General features: G+C 37.9%; 1 protein-coding gene across 2 annotated transcripts; it reads left to right on the forward strand.

Annotated features, from left to right (window-relative positions):
• Positions 1-10,929: 10,929 nt before the first annotated feature.
• LOC132280147 (probable glutamate carboxypeptidase LAMP1) lies at positions 10,930-18,611 on the forward strand. Of its 2 annotated transcripts, XR_009471478.1 has the most exons (13): positions 10,930-12,009; positions 12,114-12,181; positions 12,392-12,473; positions 12,613-12,705; positions 12,794-12,946; positions 13,260-13,328; positions 13,434-13,521; positions 17,012-17,095; positions 17,429-17,517; positions 17,625-17,741; positions 17,825-18,055; positions 18,153-18,171; positions 18,309-18,400. XR_009471478.1 is itself a non-coding variant. In XM_059782277.1 (12 exons), the coding sequence occupies exons 1-12, from the start codon at positions 11,065-11,067 to the stop codon at positions 18,489-18,491; spliced, it is 2,115 nt and encodes a 704-aa protein (XP_059638260.1). In that variant the 5' UTR covers positions 10,931-11,064; the 3' UTR covers positions 18,492-18,611. The 2 variants fall into 2 exon arrangements, 1 of the variants encoding a protein (XP_059638260.1); XM_059782277.1 differs by lacking the exon at positions 18,153-18,171 and having other exon boundaries at positions 10,931-12,009; positions 17,825-17,968; positions 18,309-18,611.
• The last annotated feature ends 143 nt before the right edge of the window (positions 18,612-18,754 follow it).

Here is an 18,754-nt window from a genome sequence, read left to right on the forward strand (position 1 = left end):
TTACTCAGCCAGGGTTTTATTCGTAGGAGTACATCACCTTGGGGAGCACTGGTGCTATTTGTGAAGAAGAATGATGGTTTGCTTCGCCTCTGTATAGATTATAGGGAGTTGAACAAGGTTACTATTCGTAACAAGTACCCTCTACCCAAGATCGATGATTTGTTTGATCAGTTATGGGGAGCCAGATATTTCTCCAAAATTGATCTGCGTTCTGGGTATCATCAATTGAGGGTTAGGGAGCAGAATGTTCCTACGACAGCGTTTCTCACGAGATATGGTTCTTAAGAGTTTCGTGTCATGCCGTTTGGGACGACTAATACACCTGCAGTGTTCATGGATTTAATAAACAGAGTCTTTCGGGCTTATTTGGATCAGTTTGTTATTATTTTTATTAATGATATCTTGATCTATTCTAGGTCTGAGGATGACCATGCTAGATATCTTCGCATAGTCTTGCAGACACTTCGTGAGCACCAGTTATATGCCAAGTTCGAGAAATGTGAATTTTGGCAGCGGGAAGTGAAGTTTCTGGGTCACGTGGTGTCAGAAAGGGGGATAGCGGTTGATCCAGCCAAGGTTTCAGCTATGGTAGAGTGGGGACAGCCTACTTCACCTACCAAGATTCGGAGTTTTCTTGGTTTGGTAGTATATTATCGTCGGTTCATCCAGGGGTTCTCCAAGATAGCAGGACCATTCACTCATCTGACCAAGAAGGGTGTACAGTTCGTGTGGGATGAGCACTGTCAACGAGCTTTTGATGAGCTGAAAAGGAAGTTGACTTCTGCACTGGTTCTGGCTACTCCACAAAGCGGGATAGAGTATCTTGTCTACACGGATGCTTCGTTGCAGGGTCTTGGATATGTTTTGATGCAGGAGGAGTGACTGATTTCTTATGGATCTCGGAAGCTTAAACCTCATGAGCTTAATTATCCAACGCATGATTTGGAGTTGGCAGCTGTGGTCTTTGCTTTACGTATTTGGAGGCATTATCTGTTGGGTAAGTCCTTCAGGTTATTTAGTGATCACAAGAGTTTATAGTACTTGTTCACTCAGCGGGAGCTGAATATGAGATAGCGCAGGTGGTTGGAGTTTGTAAAAGACTATTATTTTTCTATACAGTACCATCCAGGAAAAACGAATGTGGTGGCGGATACACTCAGTCGCCGACCTGTTGGTAGTCTTTCTGCTCTATTCACTACTGAGTGGAATGCGTTGAAGAATGTGGATGAATTGTCGGATGCGTTCATGGCTTGTATGGTAGTTACACCTTCTATCATTCACAAGGTTTTGAAGGCACAACTCACGGATCAGCAGTACATTGACAAGGTTGCAGAGATAGCTTCCGGAGAGGTTCCATTCTACTATGTTGGGGCTGATGGAGGTTTGAGGTACAAGGGACGGTTAGTGGTACCTTCTGCTGATGATTTGAGAAAGGATGTGATGACTGAGACTCACCACTTTGAGTTCTCTATTCATCCAGGAGGCAATAAGATGTATCAGGATATGAAGCAGCAGTTTTGGTGGGCAGGTATGAAGAGGGACATTGCTCTTTTTGTCTCACGATGTAGTACTTGTCAGATGGTCAAGATTGATCATCAGAGGCCGCCAGGAGCTCTACAGCCATTACCAATACCGGAGTGGAAATGGGAGAGCATTTCTATGGATTTTGTGGAGGGATTGCCAAACTCTTTCAAGGATCACAACTCTATTTGGGTTGTCGTGGACAGACTGACAAAATCAGCTCACTTTTTGCCTATTCGTACTGACTACACTTCGGAGCAGTTGGCGCGATTTTACATTGCCGAGATTGTGAAGTTGCACGGCATTCCTTTGTCTATTATATCGGATAGGGATTCGAGCTTTGTGTCAGGATTCTGGAAGAGTTTTCAGCAGGCTTTGGGTACAGAGTTGCATCTTAACACTGTTTATCATCCTCAGACTGATGGATAGACTGAGCGGGTGAATCAGATCATGGAGGATATGCTTCGGTCGTAGGTTCTTGATTTCAAGGGCCACTGGGAGGATTACCAACCGCTTGTAGAGTTTGCTAATAACAATAGTTTCCAGAAGACTATTGGGATGGCACCATTTGAGGTGTTATACGGCCGACCGTGTCGATCGCCTGTTTGTTGGATGGAGATTGGAGAGAGCAGATTCTTGGGTCCTGAGTTTATTAAGAATACTTCTGAGAAGATTGCTCTTATTCGGGATCGCATGCGTACTGCTCAGAGTAAGCAAAAGAGTTATGCTGATCGGCGTACTCGTGCTTTGGAATTTAGGGTTGGAGATCAGGTTTTACTCAAAGTGTCGCCTATAAAAGGTGTTATGTGCTTTGGGAAGAATGGGAAGTTGTCACCGCGATTTGTCGGTCCATTCATGATCACAGATCACGTTGGAGCTGTTGCTTACAGATTAGCACTTCCGGATACTTTGGATCGCGTTCACAATGTATTCCATGTTTCCATGTTGCAGAAGTTTCTACGAGATAAGGATCGGTATCAGCATATCGATGTTGGGGAGATAGAGTTGCAGCCGGATGCGACTTATTTGGAGCTACCGTGTCGTATTGTCGACCGGTGGGATCAAATCCTTCGTAATAAGGTTATTCCTTTGGTTCATGTTTAGTGGAGTCATCACAATGAAGCTGAGTTTACTTGGGAATGAGAGGATGTCATTCGCTTGCAGTTTCCTGAATTATGGGAAGAAGATAAGAGTGAATTTCGAGGACGGAATTCCTTTTGTTAGGGGGGAAGAATGTAATACCCCTAATTTCAAAATAATAGTCCTGGTATTTAATTTATTATTTTAATTGAATTTTAAATTGTTTAAATTGTTGATTGGCGTGTTTATTTGCAATAATTGATGACTTGTTATTTAATGGTGATTTTGTGAATTAATTCATTATTAAATTGTATTTTATTTTCTGTATTAATTATAAAATTGTTTTATTTTCGATATTACGTTACATTAGAATTTATTGTTTCCTTTAATTGAAGTAATTATTAAATGGTTTAATTAATTATTAAATATGAAAATATCGTTAGGGTTTTACTTCTGTTTAGGTTTAAGTTATAAACCGACGTAAATTTGGGTTGTCTAGGGGTCGGCTATGATTCAGATTAGGGCTTGAAGTAAAATTTGGTTTCTTGTAAAAACCTATAAATGTAAGTATTGAGTTCTGCCTAGGGTTTTTAGAAAAACCTTATTCACGACAGTGGAGGCAGAGAGAAACCAGAGAAGGCAAACAGAGATTTCGCCGGGGAATTGAGGAAGACGACGTAGAGATTTTGAACAAAAGTCTCAAAGGCAAGTTCTGTCTTAACTCTCTCCCATAGGCTCGTGTTCTTTGCATGTTTAATACAACTCCAGGATTTAATAAGGTTTAAAATTAAATTGGGTTCCATGGTTAGACGCTTACAAACTAATTGTGGTTATAAACTTATATTGTTCTGTATTAAATTCTTTCTGGTGTAAATTATGTTTTAATTTATGTAAATTGATGAAGAATGAATTTTAGTAGACCTGTAACATGTTGGAGAAACACTGGAAGTAATTTAGTTGTAAGGTTGATTTGCTAAAATAGTTGGTGTTCATGAATGGAAATTATCCCAGTTTAAATTCCTTGTGGCATAATTGATGTATAATTAATGTCGTTGAGTGAGTAAGGAATTTAGTTATTTCTTGAGCACACTGGAATCTAATTAAAACCTTTAAGAACCCTAGGGATGAAGAACAGTTCGTCGGAAAATCGCCGGACGCGAAAGGGATGAAGAACAGAGAAGAGACGGCTCAAAGTTTGAAAGAGCAGGCTCTTTGGAAACAAAGAGCAGGCTCTAGGGGACTTGGAGCCGGCTCTAAGTCTAGGAGAGCAGGCTCTTTCAACCGGCTTCCAATTTTATGTTTTTTGCGACCTGTTTGGCTACGGAACTCAGATTTTGGGATTTTCAGATTCTGTAGAAAGTTATACTTGAGTGTTTTGAGATGTTCTAAGTCTAATTAACACTTATGAGAGTGGATTAATGATTAATAAACCAGTAGGTGTTTATAACTTGAACATTGGTAAGTCTCGGCGGAAGTTGTTTTATTTCAGTACAGATGAATTTTAAATTACTGAACCTTAATTTATTTATTCTCTGTGGGTGGAAATTTTATTAATATGATATTATTAATAATGGACAAGCATGATAATAAATATGATGTTTTTATTAGACTGGTCATGGTTTATGGACGAAAGGAATAAATTATCTGCATGCTCAAGTAAGATAATTTGTAACGGAGTTATGGGATGAACATGATGCTTATCTATTTAATTTGTGTTCATCATAGAATTAATTGATATGTCTTATTATTTTGATCTATCAGTTACTGGAGTAAGCATGTTAGTCTATATCTCTATTTATGCTTTTTATGGTTCAGTTACTATGTACATTGATTATGTATTCTATCAACTGTTGGATGGATTGGATTGTATGTACCGGTATGGGACGGTGACATTCTAGGTTTGGATTAGCTCAAATTGCTAAGTCCTACCTACTTTGGAATAAGGGTATGGATCACAAAAAATAGAATCCTCCTTATGTATAAGTCTGTGCGGTTGAATAAGCTGAACGACTTACTGGATTTCTTATGGATGAATGTGCACGGATTTTAAATATATTATTATGATACTGTGACTTGAGCTTGAGTCTCAGAGTCAACGGTTAGGGAGCGTATATGCAATAGGACACGTAGCTGGCTATGCTGGTTGAGGTGTATCCTGTTAGGCTTAGGTAGTCATGCCCACTCAGGTGCGTTTTGCATGTTACCTTCTACTCAGGTTGAGACCCATATCATAGTCCAGTGAGAGTTCATAGTGTGGATCCGTATATATATATATATATATATATATATATATATATATATATACGGATTATATAGTTATTGTTGAGTTGGTTAGAGTGTATATGCGTATCGAGTCTCTACTTAGATTGTAGTAGGATAGAACTTGTTCGTGGGCCTGACCCACTCCTATTTTTGAGGTGTACGTCAGTTCCAGACTTGAGCTTGTTCGTGCTGAGCAGAGGCAACCACTCATTCTTCCGACAACGTGGGAGCTCTATTTTTTTTATGGTTTTTCTTTTAGTTTCAGTTCAGTTTGGTTTTCTTATTAGGGATCCACAGGATGGATTCCCGAGTTGTACCCTTGGAGGTTTTGGAGTTGGATTATTATTATCTGGGATTTTAAGTATTTAATTTTAAAGGATTTATATTCAGTTTCTTTCAGCTTAAAATTTATTTCTTAATTCAATTTGTATTCTGTGTTCGTTTTAGAATATTAATTGTTTGATATCCCTCGGGTTTGGGCCTGGGCTTGATCAACCCGTGTCTCGGATCTGAGTGGTATCACACGATTCATTGGACCTTTTGAGATCTTGGACCGTGTAGGAGATGTTACCTACAGATTAGCATTGCCACCGCAGATGGACAGGGTCCATAATGTTTTCCATGTATCGATGTTATGGAAGTACGAGCCGGATCCGTCTCACATTTTGAGTTGGGTTGATGTGGACATTGATGAGGATGTTTCCTACGAGAATGGACCAATTCAGATCCTTGACACACAACAGAAGGTGTTGAGGAAAAAGACGATACCGTTGGTAAGGTTCTTTAGAGGCATCATGGAGTTGAGGAGGCTACTTGAGAGCTCGAACAGGAGGTTCGCTCCAAGTATCCAGAGTTTTTTTCTCCCTCAGGTATGACCTGATTTCAGGGACGAAATCTTTTAAAGTTGGGGAGAATGTAATGTTGTGATATATATGTATATATATTTAATGTTAAAAGAAAAAGAAATAAAGTTGGTGGGCCCCACCAATAAATTAAACATAACAAAAGCCCATAAGGCCATTTCTCAGACTCGTGGGTTTTCTCTCTCTGCTGCATCATTCCTCTCGGTAGTTTTCTTATTTTTTTCTCTTTTTGCAATTTCAAGCTTGATCTAGCTCTATCCCTTTGAAATTTGGTAGAACCTTGTGAAACAAAGTCGGAGAGCTCATCGAGGCCTTCAATTTGATAGGAGCCAATCATCATTTGGTGCACTCTAGGGAGTTCAAAATTTTATGGTTCTTAGGCTCAAATTAGGGGTTTTCATCAATTTGAGGTAGGGGTGTTCTAATCTACAACTTCTTAGTTTTTTTTGTGAATTTTCCCCTTAAATTTGATCATAAGCATGCTAATTTTGATTACCTAGTTTGTGGTTGTTGTAAGTATGATTAACTAAAATGAAAGAAGTGTTTCATGTATTATTTGAAATCATATATATGACTAAATTTATTACGGTGAATGAGCATGCTTAGTGTTGACATATTGTATGCTCTAAGATTATGTATTTATTTATTTATTGTTTTGAAAAATTGATGATATGGTCAATAAATAAATAAAAGAAATGAATGTTTAGAAATTTTTATTAAATTGTGATGATGATGTAAATGGAAATGTGTGAAATCATATAGTTAAATTGATGATTTGAAGCATGAAGCATTCATGCATCCATTGGGAAAGAGAAAGGGGGGAAAATATTTGTTAGAACAAATAAAATTGCTTTGGGGAAAATATTTTTCAAAAGTGTTGCGAAAACCGGACGTCTATGAGGCGCCTAGTGGTCCGTGATGTTGGTGTAGTCTAGAAGGGAATGTAGTTGAGTTAACTAGGCCGGATGCGACGCCTTGGAAGTACCTTGTGGTCGTGGATAGTTAACCAACCTTCCTTTCGTAACGCCATGAAGGTGCCTTGAGTCGAACTACACTAACGGTTTAGTTGTTGAAACAGAATTGTTTCAGAAATGGGGAGTGACATTTGTATAACATTGCACTTCATGGCATCGTGGTAAATTTGTGATTGGTTGATATTTGTTACATATTTGTTATTGTGGTTGAGAATGTGTGTTTCCCGATGGCATGATCCCGTTCACTTTTTATCTATTCGTTGTATGGATTCACGAGTACATAAGAAGTATGTCTTAGACACTTCCTACTGAGCTTATGCTCACCCCATTATTTTTAACATTTTTCAGGATATGGAAAAGAGGTGGCGGACGACGATCCACCACAAGTTTAGATGAGCTTGGGGATCTATTATATTTTTGCTATCTTTTGTATTAGAATTCTAATATTTTATAAATGTAATATTAACTATCTTGTGAGACTTTAGTTTAATTAGTATAATGTTGTAAGTTATGGACTTTTAAATTATAACTACATTTTTGGACTGTAAATTGATGTAACTAAAGTGTGTCCCTTGTTTAGATGAGATGGAAGAACGGGACTTTTGTATGTATGTAACCATTTTGGGAATATAATATAATATCTGTATTGTGCGTTGGGACAAGATAGGTTGAATTTAAGGCCCAGTAAGGCCATTGCATTTATTTTTGTATTTCAACAGGTTGTAGAGGGACTTTTTCTGCGGAGGTCATGCCGAAATTTTTATAAATATTATTATTATTTTGGTATCTTTTCGGGTCATTACATTCAGTACCTGGAACTCGAGGGTGGTGAAACTACAAGTCTCAGTAGGAAAAACCATAACAAGAATTTCATGGACGTTTAACAAAATAACTTCACAAAATATACATATTCAAGTGAATATACAAACAAAATATATATGCATTTAATTAAAGCATTTAATAAAAACTATTAAAGCAAAACCACTTTAAGCCATTCAAGATACAGAGACCTCTACACTGAAAAAGAATTATTTCCTCACGAGATCATCAAAGCCTCAAACCTCCGGCCTCCTCTGCAACTCTCAGCTCCTCCTCAATCTCAGCCCTCCTCTGTCTGTCTCTCTCATTTTTCAATCTTTATCCTTCTGTTTTCCTCATACAACCCAAACACATACACCTTAATTAAAAGCCATTCCACCGACACTACACAAAAATCAGCCAATAAACCCACGTGGCTATTTTGCCAAAGTCAAAAAATTGCCAAAAATACTTTTAAGTGAGACCCCACCAAAATCATTTCCATTTTTATACAACAATACACTCTGTCCAAACACATCAGACCAAAGCCCATGTGAAGGCGAAACAACCCACAAGTGGGCCTGCCAAAAACCATCATCACACAACGCTTTCTCTCTTTCCCACTTCAGCTGCTCCCTCTTATCTCCTTCATCAGACAATATAAACATATATATATATATATATATATAAACATGTGACAAAAATCAAAACCCATTACTAAGGATGGCAAATTCCCCATTCCCATCGGGTCCCTGCCCCGCCTTGTTTATAGCAGGGTTGGGGACCCTTTTATGTAAAGAGGGATAGGGATGGGAGTAAATTTTGAAAACCCGCCCCGCCCCGCCCCGCCTCGATTAAGTATTAAATTACTAATATGCCCTTACATTTAATAATTTATTACTAAATTAGATCTATTATATATATGAAAATAAGAAAAATTATGCTTTTTTAAAAAAATAATATATGTTAATCAGGGCCGGGGCCGGGGCCGGGGATGGGGATAAGAGGTCGGGGGCAGGAGCAGGGGCTGGTATAGGGGTGGTGGTGAAATTTTAAGCGGGTATAAGGGTGGTGGTGAAATTTTAAGCTGGAATGGGGGTGGGGGTGGGGATGGGGATTGAAAAATTCAGCGTGGATGGGGATGGGGATAAGGAATGGGATCCCTGCCCCGCCCTATTGCCATCCCTACCCATTACACCATTTCTTGTGTGGTCTGCAAAAACCATCGTCACCATTTCAATTTTTCTTCTTTCTTTCTCCACTGTCGGCTGCCTCTTCCTTCCACAAACAAGATGCAATATATATATATATATATATATAACAACAAAAAAACCAAAATCCAATCCCATTAAAATATCCCGCGGGACCGACCAAACACGCCTTACCCTTTTTCCCTCGTTTCTCCATTTCGACAGCCATGCTCCCTTCACATGCTACACACAAAAATATATATATAATGCAACAAATCCAAAATCCACTAAACAGAGTCTCCAATTTAAAATTAAATAAGATCACTAAAAATTATAAAAAGAAATATTAAATTAAAATGTCAAAAAAAATTCTGGTTATCACAAGAAATTTCTAGAAATGTACAAGGGAGAGTTCTAGACTTCTCTACACAAGTGTGGACCCTTCTGAAACTTTCTAGAACAGTGTGGAGTTGTCTAGACTTGAATAGATGTATATAGAATTCTCTAGAACACTCTGGCCCGTAACAATAGGCTGAATATATGAATTCCCTCAATTGAATTAAACATTTAGAACCTAGATTAAAGATCACATATTCAATAAATTACCTAACGTTGGCATGTGATAAATAGCCGCTCTTGGTTTGCAATTTGCTTCAAGTAAGAAGGGGAGTTTCCATCCAGGTATGCTGTAATGTTGTAAGATACAGGTAGAATTAAACTCTAATGGAGCATTTCAATGGAGAGAAGGGACTTGGTGTTTGCATATGATTGGCTTCCTGAATCTGTTTTTCTTTTTCTTTTTTCCCTAATGTTCACTAACGAAATCAGAATTGGTTTTTTTTCCTTGATTAAGATAATTATCCGATATCCAAACCCTATAATCATGCTGTGATTTATTTCCCTTTATAACATGATCGGGTCTTTTCAGTGGATTAAAGTTAGCTGAGATTTTTTATTTCCATTGACTATAATTTCAGAGAGAGATTTTGGTATTCCTGGAAAATAAAAGGCAATATATTTAAAAATCAGTCAAAGGGTAAAGACCTTAATCCAATCATCTAGGCTTGACCAGATAGGTCCCAACTCCTAACTGGTTCGATCAAAAGGATCAATTAGGCTGACTCTATCCTATATCCCAATGACTTTGAGCACGTACTTGAGAAGCAATTTTATTTTTTTTAAGTACAATTTCTTTTTACTATTATTATTATTTGGTAATGTAACAGACATTTATTATTATAGATCACCTAATTAAAATGTATCCATGAATGAAAGTAAACGAAAAGGATGCAATGGAATCAACTAGTGGTTTCAACTTTCAATACAAGGTGTTGCTAACAGCCTAATGCTTTCTTTTTATACCATTTAATAACAAAAAGGAGACTTCTAAACTTTTTCTTCTTCTTCTTCTTTTTATTCGAATCAAAAGCTTACAAAGTAAAGTAGATTATTTTATAAATAAAATTATCCTTGAAATTTTTTTTTTTTTTTTTTTTTTTTTTTGGCAACTTGAGTGAAATTGTTGTTCAGGGATAAAATAGACATTCAACAGACTAACGGACATATATGCATGTCAACATTTACACGCACAAAAAAAATGTATTTATGTGTGTAATATTGGCATGAGAATATATCAAAAGATTCCACTTTCCAAGAAACTTAGGAAATTAAGTTATTATATTGGTACTCGAATTCTCAAATATATACATATTTCTTGGTGTTTGAGCATTAAAGAGCAAGATCAGCAGTTTAAGGGATTGTTGTCCCCTTCCTATCACCTTTGATAATTGAGAGAGTTCTAGGGAGTAAAAAAGAAAGCCAAAAAATTATAGTTGTAAGTAACATCACAACTTTATAGGTTGGTCCCACATACCTTGCTCCTAAGCATCTGGCATCTAAGAGCCATATATCTAAATATTCCTAATCAGGAGGTTAGCATTACAATTTAAAAATAATGATGGAACTTCAAAAGAAAATAATAATCAAACATTTAATATACAGATTTACCAAAATTATTTGCCAATGCCTTCTTTAAAGGTTTTATGCCAAAAATGCCCATTACGATAAATAATTAAGGGTTGAAAATCCACTCAATCATAGGCCCACTAAAGGAAAAAGATACTGAGAAAATGACCACCTCCATTGAGAATGGAAAAACACAAAAGCGCCAACATAGAGTAAGGGTTTGTTTATGGAATTAATTACATCATCTTGCCACAACAGTACAAAACACACACACACTCTCTCTATCTAGTTTTCTTAGATGGGTTGTCAGAGGCTTATCTTGCTAACTCGACTCCCACACCTACTTCAGAGAACGCCCTCAACCACCATTCCAATCACTCCAGTTTTCTCAAAACCCCAAAATCAAGCTCAATGTTTAAAAATACCATCACCTTCATAGCCCTAGCAACACCTCTCTTCTTCCTCATCTTTTCAACCCCTCCAAGATCTTCCTATCACTCCCTATACATATCAAGTTCTCTTTCAGACAATGCCTCAATATCACGCCACCTTTACACCCTCACTCGCCGACCTCACGTTGCGGGCTCACAAGCCAACGCCGATGCTGCAGCCTACGTTCTATCCACTCTCACTTCCTGCAACATCCGATCACACATCGTGTCCTATGATGTGCTCCTAACTTATCCAGTTTCACGGTCCTTGACACTAACACCCTCACCTCAAGAGGCACCAACAACGTCGGATCTCACACAGGAGATCTATGAAGGTGATCCATATGCTGATGTGGCTAACGAAGTCCTACCCACATTCCACGCATACGCAAAGTCAGGTACCGTTTCTGGACCCGTGGTTTATGTGAATTATGGGCGAGTAGAAGATTATGCGAAACTAAAAGAGATGGGAGTCAACGTGTCTGGTACTGTCGTATTGGCAAGGTATGGACAGATATATAGAGGGGACATTGTGGAAAATGCTTACGAGGCAGGTGCTGTAGGGGTATTAGTGTATACGGATAGGAAGGACTATGGTGGCGGCGGAGGTGATGCAAAATGGTTTCCAGATGACAAGTGGATGCCACCGAGTGGAGTCCAGGTAGGATCAGTGTACGGTGGGACTGGTGATCCTACCACACCTGGTTGGCCAAGTGCCGGTGCGTGTGAGAGGATATCAGATGATGAGGTGGCGAGGCGAGAAGACATTCCTAAGATACCTTCATTGCCTATATCGGCAGCAAATGGTGAAGCAATCCTAAGGTCCGTTGGTGGATTAGTAGCAAATGACGACTGGCAGGGAGGTGCAGATGTCCCTGTTTACAGGGTTGGACCAGGGCCTGGAATTGTTAATCTTAGCTACGAGGTAAGTGTCAATATCAGTATGGTTCAACCTTTAAGACCTAAGCAAAAGCAGTAGAACATCTGCCCATTGCAAATTGATGAATGGGTCTTTTATGGTTCTTTCAGGGAAAGCAAATCATAAACACAATCCAGAATGTTATTGGTGTTATTGAAGGAGCAGAAGAACCTGACAGGTAATTTCAAATCATTCAAAACAGTAATGCAGGTATTCTAAAAGTCATGGGAGCTGCCGTTGCATATGAAATAATCAATTAGGGATTTCAGTATGCCAACAAAAAACTACACATCCACAAAGTGGCACAATAACTCATCTATGTAGAACATTAATTTTTAAAGAAACTCACCTTATAACAATTTAATCACTGAGTTGCAACTATATATAGGTTTGTCATTCTGGGAAATCACCGGGATGCATGGACATTTGGAGCCGTTGATCCCAACAGTGGAACTGCAGCCCTGCTTGAGGTAATTATGTTCCAAGTGCATTCCGTTGTCTACTCAGAAAAGGGGGGATAGAAAGAAAAAAAAAAAAAAAAAAAAAAAAGGATTCCCAAGTTTCTAAATAACAATTAGCCCTTTCCCTGATCTTTTATGTGGAATGGAGGTTGCGCAAAGGCTAGAGAAGCTGCAGAAAAGAGGGTGGAAACCTCGACGGACAATTGTCTTCTGCAATTGGGATGCTGAGGAGTATGGTCTGGTATCTCTCTCTCTCTCTCTCTCACACACACACACACACACACACATAACACACAAAAATTTGACCAAATTCAAGCAACCCGCCCCAGATAGGATCGACAGAATGGGTTGAAGAAAACAGGGAAATAGTAGCTTCAAGGGTCATTGCTTACTTGAATGTGGACAGTGCAGTATATGGAGCAGGATTCTATGCTTCTGCAACTCCGCAGCTTGATGAACTACTCAAACAAGCTACTCAACAGGTATCTCCAAATAATAACTAATAATACTGGCACTAGTATACCTAAGCAATATTTGCAGTTACAGTAATTATCACCAGTATCAACAACTACTACAACAATAAAATACTTCTTCCAGATGTCAGTGTTCTTAGCCAAACCTATTGTATAGCAGCTACAGGAACAAATATATATTAAGAATAATAACAAAATTTATAGCAGATTCTTGATGTCAATGTATTCCAGCGATTTATTTCACCTTCTCACTCATCTTTTCTTTTTCTTGGAAAGTATCTTTTCACAAATCTTAATCAAACTTATATAACAAATTTTGAAGGTTCAAGATCCAGATAACTCATCGCAAACTATCTATGAATCCTGGGTTGGCTCCAGCAATTCTCCCATTGTATGTATTTTAAAGTTGCTTCACTGCAACACCCCCAAACAACTTCAATTAACACTACAAAGAAAAATTTAGTTATACCAATTTACCTGAACTTTTTTATCAAAGATTGGAAGGCTAGGAGGGGGAGGATCAGATTATGCAGCATTTGTACAACATGTAGGTGTTCCAGCAGCTGATTTGTCTTTTGGAGAAGGTAACAAACACATATCTTTTTTAGACACATTTTATCTGGTAGAAGCACACGTAGGCTTATATATATTCCGTTTATGACTGCATACCCGTATTTCTTTATGTATTATGTAGAATAGTTTTCCTTACAAGTATGGTGTTTAAACTTTACAAATTTTCCTTGGTAAAAGCTTTTTAGGTTCAGCATGCGCACAGCCCCACTAAGCATAAACTTTCTAAACTGAGGGGGATAAAAATTTAGAGTGAGTTGTTCAATGGTGCATATGCTAAACATAAGCACAAAAAAATTATCATTTCACACAGGTAGACCCTAAGCATGAAAAAACCAAGAAGACAACCTTGAAAGAACTAGAAAAGAAAAAAGGTGTCACCGAATATAGCTACAAGCAAGCTGAAATAAGATGGTGATGGGGATAAGACTATAACAATGATATGAGGCCAAGTAGTTAAAAATCATTCAAATCTTGAAGATTGGTGGTGATATAAAACGAAATTGTAGATCTCTTCCTAGTTGCACCAAACAAGATAATAAGAGGGCTTGGCTTCCTTTTAGTTTTCAGAGCATTCTGACTAGATTTTGCACCTCAATTCTCAATTACTCTATGCATTGAATTACATGGTAAACAACTTCATCACCATAATATTAGTGATATTTCACATAATCAATTCTAGAAGACAGATCAGTTTTTTATGTCACAAATAATAACTTATAAGAAAAAAAGCAATCTTTGTCATAAAAGTAAATGATAAATTATGCCATTACTAGGGTAAGCAGCATATCCTCTCCCTTTTTCTCAGTTAAAATGATTGCCAAGTGCTTGTCTGTGTCTAAGCCTACTCTAATTACAACTATATTTATTTGACATCTCGATGCATGGTTGTAAAAACACTTGAGCAAGCCTAGGTGATAGCACAACTAGTTGCCCTAGTCATTACCCAATGTACAAATCATACAAGTACTAACATGTTATACATACTATATGTGGCACTCATGCTAAATCATGCACTAGCTGTACATACCCAATAATATGCAGTGAGGCCTAATAATAAGATAAGTCCTAATAAAAGTTGTCTCACCAACAAATACGGAGGAAGAAGGAAACAGGAGTCACTACTTCAGAATCAAGAACGAAGGGAAAAAAAATAATAAACAAGTATATCATGGATATATAACCAAGAAATGAAAATCTGTCAGAGCAACTGCAAAATACAATTTGTAGCCCCAAAATGAACCAGTAAAACAACATTAACTCATGTCAGAAAGACAACACTAGCGATGTTATTATTCGAAGATCCACTGTGAACACTAGAATACAGTGTGGGTAAAAGTAAACAAAAGGCTAGAGAACTACAAACAAGATTTCATACAAAAAGAACTTTTCCGCCCCATGACTTGTCCATGTAAGTGCGACTTTATATGCATGGCTATACACAAATTTCCACTGAGCGAGCTTTAACTTAGTTCAACTCAGTAACCTAACCTTAACCACAACCACCTGAGACTGGCAACATGGTCTGTTTTTTGTTGTACTGTGTGGGGACTCTTGAGCCAAAATCATGTCCTCAAGGCAATCACATAACATACATACAAACAAAAGACATAAGATATGCCTTCCACATATAAAGCCATCAAGATTTATCCCATCTAATCCACTACATCAATATTACAACTAAATGCCCTGTGTCCAGAGAACCTTTACTCTAGATTTAGTGGCTTCATACTCCTAAAATACAGCTCTACCATGGAGTTGTGATGTTCCCATGCATATGAGGTTGTTGCTAATGTCTTAGCACATGATCATTCCATGACCTTTGACTTTAACGTGACAACCATGCTCAATTATGCTCTATTGTCATGACATCATAACCTTGGCAATGGTACTTTTCAAACAACACCATTGTCTCCACATGAGGCATAACCCCTCATATTCCTCACTCGAAACAAATGTCAGGAAAAATGTGCATAAATGCTAATAGGCTTCACCTTGTTCTCTCCCATGATCTCCTTGTTCAAGACTCCAAGCATTCAAGCCAAGTCTTCAATGGTGGTTACAAGGACACAGACAATGCCTCCTTAGTGCATTATCCTTATCCACATTCCAGATTTCATTGGTGGTAGCCCGTATCATGCCAACTTTAATTCCATCACCAATGGCGGGAAATCCTCAAACTCCTCTCTGCCTTGTGCATCAATCTGTGTCGAACAAGAAGCAAGCAAACCATAGCTTATGTAGCATCAGCTACAGAAATATCAAGCTTTATCTACCATTCCTTGTGAGGTAACAATCACACTTGTACCACTTAGGCGTAACATCCTTCATTCTCTATCAAAAAACATAAGGCCCCACAAGAGTGTTAGAAGTTGTGACCATTGCTTCCTTGTTCCACTTGATTGACTCCCCAGCTTCTGTCTCATTAATTCCTACTTGTGCAACCAATCATTACTTCCATCTGTCAGCCTTGACAAACACCTAACAAGTAGGATCGTACCCAGTACAAGCGCTCATGTTTTGGCATCTACTCAATCACTTGCCCACTCACTCACGCCCAATAACCCACTGCCTTCTTGAACTTATGCTTGGCTAAGTCAGGAGCCACCAGCCCAATTCTTACCACTCCTACCCCTAGGGACATGGAATTAGTTGTCACAGTCTAAAGTCCCTGACTGATCAATTCAATGGTTAGGGACAAAAAGTAACCTGAGGCCTTGCGGGAATTGTCAACCCCTCCCAAAAGGATAAGTGGGCAAAATATACACACAAAAGTGCACAAGAATCTCGGAAAATGTAGGGACTTCCAAAACCACCAGCCCAATTGCTACCACTCATATCCCTCCCCTAGAGACAACCTACTATGGCATTAGATGTCACGGGTCTACAGTAGCCCTAACTGATCAATTCAATGTTTAGGGACAAAAAGTAACCAAAGGACTTGCGGGGACTGTCTACCCCTCCCAAACACACAAAAGTACACAAGAGCCTAGGAAAATGTAGGGACTTCCAAAACCAACACTCAGATGTAAAATGCTATAATTGGTGCAACCCTCACTCACCATGACACCCAAGCTCCCACTTCATAGGTCAGCATATCGCAAAACCACCTCCTCAACTAAGGCTGAGCACCAAGACACATATCTACACCTACTGACCATGGCCAATAGATCTTTACAACATTAGAGAACTACTAACACATTGCTGTGCAACAGAAATATCTTCTATATAAATATTAGCCAGTACCAGTAATCAGCTAACTTACAAGCATGTAATAAATCAAGATTGCTTATTGTTGATAAAGGGAACTTTCACTTAAGATGCTTTCATTATCTTCAATGTAATTAATATTCCAAATTGTTTAATAAGGGATTCAACTATTACACTCTTGCATAAAATCAAAAGTCACCAAATTCTGCAGCCACTAAAAGGTTAGATCCAGTTTGAAATGTGGCATCTTGTTTAGAAATTTCAAAGATTATTTACAGAACTTGTAAAATGCAGGTTACGCTGTCTATCACTCGATGTACGATGACTTTGTATGGATGATGAAATTCGGTGACCCTATGTTTCATAGGCATGTAGCAGGTATGTTTTATTTCTTTTTTCCTAATGACAGCATCCAAAACAGTTAAAGATCTCCATGACCAAAAAAAAAAAAAAAAGTTACTTGTGGATTTGAAAGATTACATCATGCTAAGATACGAAGTTCAAGGCATTTTATATTGTTACTTACAAACAAAAGAACACTGGTTTACTTGCTCAATATCAATTATTTCTGTTTTCCTTGTGAAGCACGTTTGCTAAAATGAGTAGTTGCACATCTGATTTTATCAATTGACGAAGTCTGAGTTTTATAAATTGTTCGCAACAATTATTACTATATAGTATGGTTATATGACTATTTATTAACGAAAACAGTGGCAAATGTTTGGGGTTTAGTAGCTCTTCGGCTTGCAGATGAGGAATTTTTGCCTTTCAATTACCTCTCCTACGTTAACGAGCTCCAGGTATGTCTATGGAAATTGGGATGCATCCTAAAATAGTGCATGCGAATTCTATTTGGTGTTCAGTGGCAAAGTAAATGCAACATAATGATCAAAATCCCTGAAAACAGAAAAGCACAGAAGACTTAAAAGGTGATGTATCAGATAAAGGAATAAGCCTTATTCCCTTGTTTAAGTCCATAGAAGAGCTAAAAAAAGCAGCCACCAATATAAATAAGCAGAGAAAGGTATTGCTCAAGTTTCTAACTTTCTATTATTTTTAGATATCATGTCTTATATTGTATCAAATGAAAAAAATTTAACTTTCCAGGCGATAGAAGAAAATAAAGGTTGGGCATCGATGTGGAAAAATGACCCTTGGAAAGTGAGGGAATTGAATGATAGACTAATGATGGCAGAGCGAGCATTCACAGACAGAGATGGACTCACTGGAAGGCCATGGTATAAGCATTTGGTATGTTTCCCACTAAACAACAAGTGATTCCTCGTTGAAGTAAATGCAACTATTCCTTTGTTTCTTTCTCATACATCTCTAAAAAAGGTAAGATATAACTTGCCACTCCTATATATAAGCCTAAATAAACGCTCAGCACAATACTTCATTGATGTCTATGTGACTGTTCTTTTGTTACCTTCAGATCATATTCCCAACAAAAGGTGAGACAAAACTTGCTAGCTCTATATGAAAACTAATTAGAAAAGAAAAACAAAGCAGATTCTACCCAACATATATTATTACAATATGGTAGTTTATATAAATGGACCATATCTAACTACAAATTTGCCTCTCTCAGATTTATGCACCATCAAAGCACAACGATTATGGATCTACATCCTTCCCTGGAATAGGTGATGCCATAGAAAAAGCTAACAATCTGGACACTGCAGAGTCCTGGCTTTCCGTACAACACGAAGTTTGGAGAGTATCTAGGGCTGTCACACATGTATCGCTAGTCCTCAATGGTGAATTAACATGAATATGTGCGACAAAATCCTACATGTAGTTCATGCTTTTCATTTTAAAAGTTGAAGGAGTCAAGTATCCTACATGTTTCTAAATTCTGGTCTTACAATTTCTGCTGGAAACTTTTGATTTAGATCATCACTGTGTCCAAATTCCAACAATTCAATAGTAGCAAAAGAAAGTTGCAGGCACATTCTCCATCATAGGCTGAATATGTGACTCCCCTGGATTGAATTAAATATTTGGAATCCTGATTAAAGATCACATATTAATAAT

Source organism: Cornus florida, unplaced genomic scaffold, assembly GCF_030987335.1.
Source record: "Cornus florida cultivar Cherokee Brave unplaced genomic scaffold, ASM3098733v1 CherokeeBrave_3.0.0_Hap2_Chr10, whole genome shotgun sequence".
In the NCBI taxonomy this organism is placed as follows: domain Eukaryota; kingdom Viridiplantae; phylum Streptophyta; class Magnoliopsida; order Cornales; family Cornaceae; genus Cornus; species Cornus florida.